Source organism: Salmo salar, chromosome 10, assembly GCF_965601325.2.
Source record: "Salmo salar chromosome 10, fSalSal1, whole genome shotgun sequence".
NCBI classification, from domain to species: Eukaryota; Metazoa; Chordata; class Actinopteri; order Salmoniformes; family Salmonidae; genus Salmo; species Salmo salar.
In genome coordinates this window covers 96,226,270-96,240,000 of record NC_138300.1, presented here as the reverse complement: position 1 = coordinate 96,240,000, position 13,731 = coordinate 96,226,270, and the positions used below count along the sequence as shown (strand labels likewise).

Sequence of the window (13,731 nt, the reverse complement as noted above, 5' to 3'; positions counted from 1 at the left end):
GTATGTTTGTGCAGGTATGTGTGTCCCCTCTGGCTGTGGGTGTCTGTACGGTGATGTGAGATGACAGATGTTCATTTCTCCTTCACTGTGACATTAGAGGAGGCAGAGAAACCAGTGGTGTGTGTGTGTGTATTACGACCCTTCCCACAGGGCACGTACGTCTATTCGACACTGGATTAACGTAATTTAAAAACGTAATGGAAACAATGTTGATTCAACCAGTGTGTACCCAGTGTGTTAGGTCTTCATCAGGCATTCATATTCCAGGTGTGGGTGAAAGGTCCTATATATTGGGGCAGTGCTCAGTAACTTCACAACCTGAAAGAGGAGGTAAAAAAACAATATAGGTTCACAGAATCAACATTAAATCAATCAAAATATATTACCATGCATGAGAAATGTGATAAATGTTTACAATTATATACAGTACCAGTCAAAAGTTTGGACACACCTAGTCACTCAAGGGTTTTTCTTTATTTGTACTATTTTCTACATTGTAGAATAATAGTGAAGACATCAAAACTATGAAATAACACATATGGAATCATGTAGTAATCAAACAAGTGTTGAACAAATCAAAATATATTTTATATTTGAGATTCTTCAAAGTAGCCACCCTTTGCCTTGATGACAGCTTTGCACACTCTTGGCACTCTCTCAACCAGCTTCATTAGGTAGTCACCTGGAATGCATTTCAATGAACAGGTGTGCCTTGTTAAAAGTCTATTTGTGAAATTAATTTCCTTCTTAATGCTTTTGAGCCAATCAGTTGTGTTGTGACAAGGTATTGGGGGGGGGGGGGGGGGATACGGAAGATAGCCCTATTTGGTAAAATACCAAGTCCATATTATGGCAAGAACAGCTCAAATAAGCAAAGAGAAATGACAGTCCATCATCACTTTAAGACATGAAGGTCAGTCAATGTGGACAATCTCAAGAAATTTGAAAGTTTCTTCAAGTGCAGTCACAAAAACCATCAAGCTCTATGATAAAACTGTGTGTGTGTGTGTGTGTGTGTGTGAGGACCGCCACAAGAAAGGAAGGCCCAGAGAGAGGATAAGTTCAGTAGAGTTACCAGCCTCAGAAATTGCAGCCCAAATAAATGCTTCACAGAGTTCAAGTAACAGACACATCTCAACATCAACTGTTCAGAGGAGACTGTGTGAGTCAGGCCTTCATGGTTGAATTTCTGCAAAGAAACCATACTAAAGGACACCAATAATAAGAAGAGACTTGCTTGAGCAATGGACATTAGACCGGTGGAAATCTGTCCTTTGGTCTGATGAGTCCAAATATGAGATTTTTGGTTCCAACAGCTGTGTCTTTGTGAGACGCAGTAGGTGAATGGATGATCTCCGCATGTGTGGTTCCCACCGTGAAGCATGGAGGAGGAGGTGTGATGGTGTGGGGGTGCTTTGCTGATGACACCGTCAGTGATTTATATACAATTCAAGGCACACTTAACCAGCATGGCTACCACAGCATTCTGCAGCGATACGCCATCCCATCTGGTTTGCACTTAGTGGGACATTTGTTTTTCAACAGGACAATGACCCAAAAACACACCTCCAGGCTGTGTAAGGGCTATTTGACCGAGAAGGAGAGTGATGGAGTGCTGCATCAGATGACCTGGCCTCAACAATCACCCGACCTCAACCCAATTGAGATGGTTTGGGATGAGTTGGACCGCAGAGTGAAGGAAAAGCAGCCAACAAGTGCTCAGCGTATGTGGGAAAACATTCCTCATGAAGCTGGTTGAGTGAATGCCAAGAGTGTGCAAAGCTGTCATCAAGGCAAAGGGTGACTACTTTGAAGAATATCAAATATAAAATATATTTTCATTTGTTTAACACTTTTTTGGTTACTACATGATTCCATGTGTTTTTCATAGTTTTGATGTCTCCAATATTATTCTACAGTGTAAAAAATAGTAAAAATAAAGAAAAACCCTTGAATCAGTAGGTGTGTCCAAACTTTTGACTGGTACTGTATATACACAAATATAAGGGCACAGGGGGAGACCCGGATGCAGACACGGGTGGCAGATGGTTCGAGTCTCTGATATTTATTATAATCCAAGGGGCAATAGAATGGTCATGGACAGGCAAAAAGATCATAAACAAGGTCAGAGTCCAGGAGGTACAGAGTGGCAGGCAGGCTTGAGGTCAGGGCAGGCGGGTTCAGAGTCAAGGCAGGCAAGGGTCAAAACAGGGAGGACTTGCAAAAGAGAGACAAGAAAAAGCAGGAGCACGGAAAAACACACTGGTTGACTTGACAAGACAAGACAAACTGGCAACAGACAAACAGGGAACACTGGAATAAATACCCAGGGACTAATGGGGAAAACAGGTGACACCTGGAGGTGGGTGGAGACAATCACAAAGACAGGTGAAACAGATCAGGGCGTGACAACAATATTCCCTTCAGGTAAAAACAGCAGTTTGGACATAGAACTATAGAAAAGGTTTCAAATCAAACTCCTCATTCAGGCCAAGATATGGGACAGTGTGTTGACCCTGTGGATCCAGAAAGATTTCCTTTGAAGTAGTTTCCTCCCAATGTCCCCTCCCCTGCATGACATCTTAAGCCTTTCTATCCCAATGTATCTCAGAGAACTAATAGGGTGTCCGGTTTGAGCAAAATGAACAGCAACAGGGTTTATATACAGCGCATTCGGAAAGTATTCAGACCCCTTGACTTTTTCCACATTTTGTTACAGCCTTATTCTAAAAGTGATTACATAGTTTTTTCCTCTCATCAGTCTACTCACAATACCCCATAGTGACAAAGCAAAAACATGTTTTTAGAAGTGTTGGTAAAAAAAAAAATGAAATATCCACTTACATAAGTATTCAAACCCTTTACTCAGTACTTTGTTGAAGTGACTTTGGCAGCGACTACAGCCTTGAGTCTTCTTGGGTATGGTGCTACAAGCTTGGCACACCTGTATTTGCGGAGTTTCTCCAATTCTTCTCTGCAGATCCTCTCAAGTTCTGTCAGGTTGGATGGGGAGCGTTGCTGCACAGCTATTTTCAGGTCTCTCCAGAGATGTTCGATCGGGTTCAAGTCCGGGCTCTGGCTGGGCTACTCAAGGACATTCAGAGACTTGTCCCGAAGCCATTCCTGCATTGTCTTGTCTGTGTGCTTAGGGTTGTTGTCCTGTTGGAAGGTGAACCTTTGCCCCAGTCTGAGGTCCTGAGTGCTCTGGAGTAGGTTTTCATCAAGGATCTCTCCGTTCATCTTTCCCTCGACCCTGACTAGTCTCCCAGTCCACGCTGCTGAACAATATCCCCAAAGCAAGATGCTGCCATCAAATCAAATCAAATCAAATGTATTTATATTGCCCTTCTTACATCAGCTGATATCTCAAAGTGCTGTACAGAAACCCAGCCTAAAACCCCAAACAGCAAGCAATGCAGCTGTAGAAGCACGGTGGCTAGGAAAAACTCCCTAGAAAGGCCAAAACCTAGGAAGAAACCTAGAGAGGAACCAGGCTATGAGGTGTGGCCAGTCCTCTTCTGGCTGTGCCGGGTGGAGATTATAACAGCACATGGCCTAGATGTTCAAATGTTCATAAATGACCAGCATGGTCAAATAATAATAATCATAGTAGTTGTCGAGGGTGCAACAAGTCAGTAACACAAGAGTAAGTGTCAGTTGGTTTTTTCATAGCCGATCTTTGAGAGTATCTCTACCGCTCCTGCTGTCTCTAGAGAGTTGAAAACAGCAGGTCTGGAACAGGTAGCACGTCCGGTGAATAGGTCAGGGTTCCAGCAGGTCTGGGACAGCAGTTCTGGGACAGGTAGCACGTCCGGTGAACAGGTCAGGGTTCCATAGCTGCAGGCAGAACAGTTGGAACTGGAGCAGCAGCACGGCCAGGTGAACTGGGGACAGCAAGGAGTCATCAAGCCAGGTAGTCCTGAGGCATGGTCCTAGGGCTCAGGTCCTCCGAGTGAGAGAAAGAAAGAAAGAAAGAAAGAAAGAAAGAAAGAAAGAAAGAAAGAAAGAAAGAAAGAAAGAAAGAAAGAAAGAAAGAAAGAAAGAAAGAAAGAAAGAGAGAATTAGAGAGAGCATATTTAAATTCACACAGGACACCGGAAAAGACAAGAGAAATACTCCAGATGTGACAGACTGACCCTAGCTCCCCGACACATAAACTACTGCAGCATAAATACTGGAGGCTGAGACACCATGCTTCACTGTAGGGATGGTGCCAGGTTTCCACCAGATGTGACGCTAGGCAATCAGGCCAAAGAGTTCAATCTTGGTTTCATCACACCAGAGAATCATGTTTCCCATGGTCTGAGAGTCCTTTTGGTGCCTTTTGACAAACTCCAAGGAGGCTGTCATATGCCTTTTACTGAGGAGTGGCTTCCGTCTGGCCACTCTACCATAAAGGCTTGATTGGTGGAGTGCTGCAGAGATGGTTTTCCTTCTGGAAGGTTCTTCCATCTCTACAGAGGAACTCTGGAGCTCTGCCAGAGTGACCATCGGGTTCTTGGTCACCTCCCTAACCAAGGCCCTTCTTCTCCGATTGCTCAGTTTGGCCGGGCGGCCAGCTCTAGCAAGAGCCTAGGTGGATCCAAACTTCTTCCCTTTAAGAATGATGGAGGCCAGTGTATTCTTGGGAACCTTCAATGCTGTAGACATTTTTTGGTACCCTTCCCCAGATCTGTGTCTCGACACAATTCTGTCTCAGAGCTCTACGGACAATTCCTTCAACCTCATGGCTTAGTTTTTGCTCTGACATGCACTGTCAACTGTGGGACCTTATATAGACAGGTGTGTGCATTTCCAAATCATGCCCAATAAATAGAATTTACCACAGATGGACTCCAATCAAGTTGTAGAAACATCTCAATGATGATCCATGGAAACAGGATGCACCGGAGCTCAATTTCGAGTCTCATAGTAAAGGGTCAGAATACTTATGTATATAAGTTATTTAAAAAAACATAATAATACTAATTTCTAAACAAACTGTTTTCGCTTCATCATTATGGGGTATTGTGTGTAGATTAATGAGGATAAAAAAATCTATTTAGAATAAGACTGTAACGTAACAAAATGTGGAAAAGGGGAAGGGGTCTGAATACTTCCCAAGTGCACAGTATATATACACTATATATACAAACTGGTGGATTCAGCTATTTCAGCCACACCAGTTACTGACAGGTGTACAAAATTGAACACACAGCCATGTAATCTCTGCCCTGCTAGAACTGTCCCGGTCAACTGTAAGTGCTGTTATTGTGAAGTGGAAACGTCTAGGAGCAACAACAGCTCAGCCGCGAAGTGGTAGAGCTCACAGAACAGGACGGCCGAGTGCTGAAGCATGTAGCGTGTTAAAATCGCCTGTCCGCCTCCCGGGTGGCACAGTGGTCTAAGGCACTGCATCGCAGTGTTAGCTGTGCCACCAGAGACTCTGGGTTCGAGCCCAGGCTCTGTCGCAGCCGGCCGCGACTGAGAGGTCCATGGGGCGGCGCACAATTGACCCAGCGTCGTCCGGGTTAGGGAGGGTTTGGCCGGCAGGGATATCCTTGTCTCATCGCACACTAGCGACTCCTGTGGCGGGCCGGGCGCAGTGCATGCTGACCAGGTCGCTAGGTGTACGGTGTTTCCTCCGACACATTGGTGTGGCTGGCTTCTGGGTTGGATGCGTGCTGTGTTAAGAAGCAGTGCGGCTTGATCGGGTTGTGTTTCGGAGGACGCATGGCTCTTGACCTTCGCCTCTCCCGAGTCCGTGTGGGAGTTGTAGCGATGAGACAAGACAGTAACTACTAACAATTGGATACCATGAAATTGGGGAGAAAAAGGGGGTAAAAAATATATATAAAAAATTAAAATCGCCTGTCCTCGGTTGCAAAACTGAGTTCCAAACTGCCTCTGGAAGATCACTGCTCGCAATGCCAAGCATTGGCATTAGATTCTGGAGCAGTGGAAACTCGTTCTCTGAAGCGCATAGCACCCCCTGAAAAATAATAATAATAAAAAATAATGAAACAATATATATATACTATATATTTTTGTTAAAAATATATTTCTGTTAAAAATATATTTTTCACAAAACTAGTGCACTGGTTCTTTAATAGTCCTGTATTTGCGGACTGCAGCGAGGGTATGGTGGTGTTTTTAATAGAGTGTTAAGTAAAGGTAGCCTCCAGCACGTGCAAACACACACACACACACACACACAAACACACACAAACACACACAAACGCACACGCACACGCACACACACAAACACACACACACACACACACACACACACACACACACACACACACACACACACACACACACACACACACACACAGGCAGTGTTAGCTAAATAGTGGAACCAGAGAGGAACATTAGTGATGTAGTCATTATTTAAACATGACCAGTCTTTGCTTTTATACAGTAGCTGTGGTTTTAGAGCTGGCTTATATAACAACTGGTAGACTTAGCAATTAGGGTAAAACAGCAGAGGAAACACACACACACATACAGTACATACACACATACACACGTTATCCCAGGCGTTGAAGGTGAGTGTTGTTGTTTCCATAGTGATGGGCAGCTGCTGGGTCTGGAGGGCGGGACTTCCTCCAGCAGACAGGAAGGAGAGGGGTCAGTAGGTGTGGCTCATAGAGAAGGACCCAGCGACTATGAACTTGCCCTGGAGAACAAGACCAAACAGGTGTGTGTGTGTGTGTGTGTGTGCAGAGGCATACAGGTGGGTTGTGATTAACTGGGTTTGTGTTTCTGTGTGTATATGATACTGTACTCTTGATGAGAGAGAAAGAGAGAGACAGACAGAAAGAGAAGAGAGTAAGAAAGAGAGAACACCAGCCCTTCCATCTCACGGGTAACAGGAACATGGGGGATGATGGGTTGTCATGGTAACAGCTAATAGCTCCTGCTGACTGCAGGAGATGTCTTTATATTGCACAGAGAAGTGCCAAATGGACCACGCTGTGTGTGTCTTTCTCTCTCTGTCCTTATTCTCCCTCTCCCCTTTCTTCTCTGCTTCTCCTTCCCACTCTTCCACTCCCCCTCTCTTTATCTGAGCCTCAGAGGAAGTGAAAGGGGGTTACTTGTCTTCTGTTAGCTTTCTGTTTGAGACACAGTGATGTAGCGATAGGTGTATCTGGTAGAAAGGTATTGGAGTTTGGTGAGGGGGTGTGTTGTACTGTTTTCAGAGAGGAGAGCTTGCCCACTTTCCTTTTATATTTGGAGAAACATCCAGTTTAACAACCGGAGGCTTTCAGCATTGTCCTGTTAAGACTACAATATTTCCCCCCAAAAACCTTGGCAACAATATTTTTCTCTCTACTCTCTCTTCTTTTCTCCCCCCTCTCTGTCTGTAGATAGAGGAGTTGGAGCTGAGGTACGGTGGTCACCTGGTGTCGCGGCGTGCTGCATGTCGTATTCAGACAGCGTTCCGTCAGTACCAGCTCAGTAAGAACTTCCAGAAGATCCGGAACTCTTTGTCAGAGAGCAAGTTGCCACGCCGCATTTCCCTGCGCCGGCCCAACCCTAGCCGGGGCCAGAACCCCACCCAGCGACACAGCTTCCTGTTAGAGAGCGGGGGCCCACCATTGCGCCCCAAAACACCCCCACCACCCCCCTCACGCTCCACCTCCCTGCCCCCCTCAGCCTCCCCTGCCACGGGCCCTGGCCCCTCGCTCACACAGCTGGAGGACTGCTTCTCAGAGCAGGTGGGCTTTATGTAACACTAGCATAGCCTAGCATCATAATAGTTTGCCGTTACAGTGAGCCTAGTGTTTCATCATAATACAGCTTAAAGGTCTTCCTATGACTAGTATTATGATTCTTATTCCAGGTGCGCTCGCTGGCCCATTCGATAGACGAGGCCCTGCGTGGGTGGAGCCTGTCGGAGGGGGTTGAGGGGGGGACAGGGGGGCTGCTGATGGACCCCGAGGCGTTTCGGGCGGCTGGTCAGAGTGCCTGTATGCCTCGCAGCGCCAGCTCCCTGCTCATGGCCTTCAGAGATGTCACCGTTCACATCGACACCAACAACTACACTGTCTCCACGACTACCACCTCCACTACCACCACTACCCACGGCAACACAGGGGCAGGGGGAGGAGGAAGCAGGCAAGCCTCAATGGACGGGGGAGGGGCAGGGAGACAAACAACAACCTCCCAGCTGGGGGGTGAAAAAGAGTTCCCTGCCCCCCCTCCCAGTGAGGAATTGTTGAAGGGAGGAGGGTTGAGGATGGAGTCAACTGTGACAGGGCAGGGGGGAGAGATGGGGGTGCAGAGTGGCTCAGAGATACTCAGTTCAACCTCTACCTCCACCTCGGCCCAGTCTAACCAGTATACCATTCAGTCATCCTATCCCCAGTACCCTCAGTATTCCACATACCCCCAGGCCCATCACCCCCAATCCCAGCCAGGGTCCCAGTCAGTCAGGGACCCCACCACTGAGGCCCTTCAGGCCCTGGTCCTCTCTCTGCCCAGAGACCGATGCCAGGACCCTGCCTCCTGCCGATCCCCCACACTCTCCACTGACACACACCGCAAACGACTCTACCGCATCGGACTCAACCTCTTCAACGTGTAAGTACACACACACACACACACACACACACACACACACACACACACACACACACACACACACACACACACACACACACACACACACACACACACACACACACACACACACACACACACATGCAAACACGCACATTATACACCTTCTAATGTAGCAAGATGTCACCGACAGAGATGGTCGCCTCGCTTCAGGTCCTTAGGAAACTATGCAGTTATTTGTTTTTTTAGGTATTATTTCTTACATTGTAAGCCCAGAAAATCTCAACTGTTATTACATACAGCCAGGAAGAACAATTGGATATAAAAGCTTACCAACTTACCAACATTACAACCAGGAATACGTCTTTCCCGAAGTGGATCCTTTGTTCGGACCTCCACCCTAGACATGGGATCTTATCCCAGAGGCCGACACAAAACAACGCGGTCGCTGCAGGAGAGGCAGACGGAGCGGCCTACTGGTCAGACTCAGAAGGCAAACACACCATCCACCGCATCCGAGCATATTACTCGCCAATGTCCAATCTCTACATAACAAGGTGGACGAAATTAGGGCACAAGTTGCCTTCCAGAGAGACATCAGAGATTGTAACGTTCTCTGTTTCACGGAAACATGGCTCACTCGGGTTATGTTGTCAGAGTCGGTACAGCCACCTGGTTTCTTCATGCATCACGCTGACAGAAACAAATATCTCTCTGGTAAGAAGAAGGGCGGGGTTGTATGCCTTATGATTAACGACTCATGGTGTAATCACAACAACATACAGGAAATCAAGTCCTTTTGTTCACCTGAACTAGAATTCCTTACAATCAAATGCCGACCGCGTTATCTTCCAATAGAATTCTCTTCGATTATAGTCACGGCCGTGTATATCCCCCCCAAGCAGATACCTCGTCGGCTCTGAAAGAACTTCACTGGACTCTGTAAACTGGAAACCATACATACTGAGGCTGCATTTATTGTAGCTGGGGATTTTAACAAAGCTAACCTGAGAACAAGACTTCCTAAATTCTATCAGCATATTGAATGCGCGACATGAGCTGGTAGCATTCTAGCGCGGTCTGCACAACGCATCACCGGGGGCAAACTACTTGCCCTCCAGGACACCTACACCTCCCGATGTCACAGGAAGGCCAAAAAGATCATCAAGGACAACAACCACCCAAGCCACTGCCTGTTCACCCTGCCATCATCCAGAAGGTGAGGTCAGTACAGGTGCATCAAAGCAGGGACCGAGAGACTGAAAAACAGCTTCTATCACAAGGCCATCAGACTGTTAAACAGCCGTCACTAACATAGAAAGGCTGCTGCCAACATGCAGACTCAAATCTCTGGCCACTTTAATAAATTGACTTAATAAAGGTATCACTAGTCACTTTAAATAATGCTACTTTAATAATGTTTAAGTATTCTACATTACTCATCTCATATGCATATACTGTATTCTATACCATCTACTGCATCTTGCCTATGCCGCACGGCCATTGCTCATCCATATATTTATATGTACATAATCTTATTCATCCCTTTACCTTTGTGTGTATAAGGTATTTGATTTGATTTGATAAACGATCACGCACATGGTTGAATTGTCCTCTAGCTACTCACAGAATTATTCACAGAACAGGTATCTGCTCTAGAAAGGGGAAGAGGAAAAGGGAGAGAGAGGTGGAAAGGTGGTCTTTATATATAGGAGTACAGTTGAAGTCAGAAGTTTACATACACCTTAGACAAATACATTTAAACTCAGTTTTTAACAATTCCTGACATTTAATCCTAGTAAAAATTCCCTGTTTTAGGTCAGTTAGGATCACCACTTTATTTTAAGAATGGGACATGTCAGAATAATAGTAGAGAGAATGATTTATTTCAGCTTTTATTTCTTTCATCACATTCCCAGTGGGTCAGAAGTTTACATACACTCAATTAGTATTTGGTAGCATTGCTTTTAAATTGTTTAACTTGGGTCAAACGTTTCGGGTAGCCTTCCACAAGCTTCCCACAATAAGTTGGGTGAATTTTGGCTCATTCCTCCTGACAGAGCTGGTGTAACTCTGTCAGTTTTGTAGGCCTCCTTGCTCACACACGCTTTTTCAGTTCTGCCCACACATTTTCTATAGGATTGAGGTCAGGGCTTTGTGATGGCCACTCCAATACCTTGACTTTGTTGTTTAAGCCATTTTGCCACAACTTTGGAAGTATGCTTGGGGTCATTGTCCATTTGGAAGACCCATTTGCGACCAAGCTTTAACTTCCTGACTGATGTCTTGAGATGTTGCTTCAATATATCCACATACTTTTCCTTGCTCATGATGCCATCTATTTTGTGAAGTGCACCAGTCCTGCAGCAAAGCACCCCCACAACATGATACTGCCACCCCCGTGCTTCACGGTTGGGATGGTGTTCTTAGGCTTGCAAGCCTCCCCTTTTTTCCTCCAAACGTAACGATGGTCATTATGGCCAAACAGTTCTATTTTTGTCTCATCAGACCAGAGGACATTTCTCCAAAAAGTACAATCTTTGTCCCCATGTGCAGTTGCAAACCATAGTCTGGCTTTTTTATGGCGGTTTTGGAGCAGTGGCTTCTTCCTTGCTGAGCGGCCTTTCAGGTTATGTCGATATAGGACTCGTTTTACTGTGGATATAGATACTTTTGTACCTGTTTCCTCCAGCATCTTCACAAGATCCTTTGCTGTTGTTCTGAGATTGATTTGCACTTTTCGCACCAAAGTATGTTCATCTCTAGGAGAAAGAACGCGTCTCCTTCCTGAGCGGTATGACGGCAGCGTGGTCCCATGGTGTTTATACTTGCGTACTATTGTTTGTACAGATGAACGTGGTACCTTCAGGCGTTTGGAAGTTGCTCCCAAGGATGAACCAAACTTGTGGAGGTCTGCTATTTTTTTTCTGAGGTCTTGAATAATTTCTTTTGATTTTCCCATGATGTCAAGAAAAGATACACTGAGTTTGAAGGTAGGCCTTGAAATACATCCACAGGTACACCTCCAATTGACTCAAATGATGTCAATTAGCCTATCAGAAGCTTCTAAAGCCATGACATCATGTTCTGGAATTTTCCAAGCTGTTTAAAGGCACAACTTGGTGTATGTAAACTTCTGACCCACTGGAATTATGATACAGTGAATTATAATTGAAATAGTCTGTATGTAAACAATTGTAGGAAAAATTACTTGTCATGCACAAAGTAGATGTCATAACCGACTTCCAAAAAATATAGTTTGTTAAACAAGAAATCTGTGGAGTGGTTGAAAAACACGTTTTAATGACTCCAACCTAAGTGTATGTAAACCTCCGACTTCAACTGTATATACAGTTGGCCTGCAGCCTGTAGTTATTGTAAATTAGCTAATGTGCATCCCTGAGACTGAGAGAGTTGCTTATCACTTTACGGTTCTATTCACACACATACACGCACACACACACACGCATACACTTATATTGTGCTATCTATCTGTGCTCTAGCAACCCAGAGAGAGGCATCCACTTCCTTATCACGCGTGGTTTCGTCCCAGACACGCCCATGGGCGTGGCCCACTTCCTGTTACAGAGGAAGGGCCTAAGCCGACAGATGATTGGAGAGTTCTTGGGGAACAGCAAGCTGCTCTTCAACAGAGACGTCCTGGAGTGAGTCCACACACAAAATAAAGCACAAATATGTTTTACACATACACACTCATACACACACACACGGATGCATGCTCTCACACTGCAGAGAGTGAGAGAGCCAGGAGAATGTGCTTTGCTTAGAGAAAAAATAGGTCACAGCACTCAGCACAATTTTTTTCTCCCCCTCTCTCTCCCTCTCTTATTTTCTCTCTACTCCCTCTCTCTCCCTTCTCTTCTTTTCCCTCTACTCCCCCTCTCTCCCTTCTCTTCTTTTCCCTCTACTCCCTCTCTCCCTTCTCTTCTTTTCCCTCTACTCCCTCTCTCCCTTCTCTTCTTTTCCCTCTACTCCCCCTCTCCCTTCTCTTCTTTTCCCTCTACTCCCTCTCTCCCTTCTCTTCTTTTCCCTCTACTCCCCCTCTCTCCCTTCTCTTCTTTTCCCTCTACTCCCTCTCTCCCTTCTCTTCTTTTCCCTCTACTCCCTCTCTCCTTTCTCTTCTTTTCCCTCTACTCCCTCTCTCCCTTCTCTTCTTTTCCCTCTACTCCCTCTCTCCTTTCTCTTCTTTTCTCTCTACTCCCCCTCTCTCCCCTTCTCTTCTTTTCTCTCTACTCCCCCTCTCCCCTTCTCTTCTTTTCTCTATACTCCCCCTCTCTCCCTTCTCTTCTTTTCTCTCTACTCCCCCTCTCTTCCTTTCTTTTATTTTCTCTATACTCCCCCCTCTATCTCCCTCTCTTTTCCTTTATCCTTTGGGAGGAATATGTACTGTATAAGCACTTGTTAAGTGTGTGAGTAAATTTGTGTGTGTGTGTGTGCGTTTTCCAGGTCAGTGTTTCTGTAATGGAACTATGACTGAAAAAGGGGAAAAAACGCCAAGAGCAGTTGTACACTCACCCTCTCTCACCCTCAGACACAAACACACAAAACAATGAAGTCAACGGTGACATGAGAGAGACATAGCCAACTAACCTCTTCTCCCCCTGTCTCTAGCTGTGTGGTCGATGAGATGGACTTCTCTGGGATGGAGCTGGACGAGGCTCTGAGGAAGTTCCAGGCTCACATCAGAGTCCAGGGAGAGGCCCAGAAGGTGGAGAGACTCATTGAAGCTTTCAGGTCAGACCCATCAACCAATCACATCATATCCTCAGATTGATCAGCATATCAGGGCTACTCCAGGGGCAGACATTCTGGTTCTGTAGTGTCACAAACAGCAAGTCCAACCAAGCACCACACCTGACCTGATTACTAAAAACTTCAGCAACTGAGCCAATCAATATCAGTGATTAGCTAAATTCCAGCTACCTAGTGGTCTCCCAGGTCTAAAACAAGAAGTATCCTGCCTCCAGGATCATGGTTTTAAGCTGTAGGGACAACGTCCTACCTATCTAGGAGGGGGTAGTAAGATAGACAAGAAGTGTCCTGCCACCAGGACCAAGGTTTTAAGCTGTAGGGACAACGTCCTACCTATCTGGGAGGGGGTAGTAAGATAGACAAGAAGTTACATGAGTGTTATGTAACAGATGTTATGTCATCTGTCATAAG

At 45.7% G+C, this 13,731-nt stretch overlaps 1 protein-coding gene across 1 annotated transcript in view; it reads left to right on the top strand.

Moving 5' to 3' along the window:
- Nucleotides 1-13,731, top strand: part of LOC123723687 (IQ motif and SEC7 domain-containing protein 3) — a 29,489-nt gene that overhangs the window by 4,801 nt on the left and 10,957 nt on the right. The window contains exons 3-7 of the mRNA XM_082956629.1: nucleotides 6,553-6,682; nucleotides 7,353-7,703; nucleotides 7,829-8,568; nucleotides 12,051-12,212; nucleotides 13,180-13,302. Of these exons, the coding sequence (XP_082812755.1) occupies nucleotides 6,553-6,682; nucleotides 7,353-7,703; nucleotides 7,829-8,568; nucleotides 12,051-12,212; nucleotides 13,180-13,302 (1,506 nt within the window). The remainder of the gene's footprint in view (nucleotides 1-6,552; nucleotides 6,683-7,352; nucleotides 7,704-7,828; nucleotides 8,569-12,050; nucleotides 12,213-13,179; nucleotides 13,303-13,731) is intronic.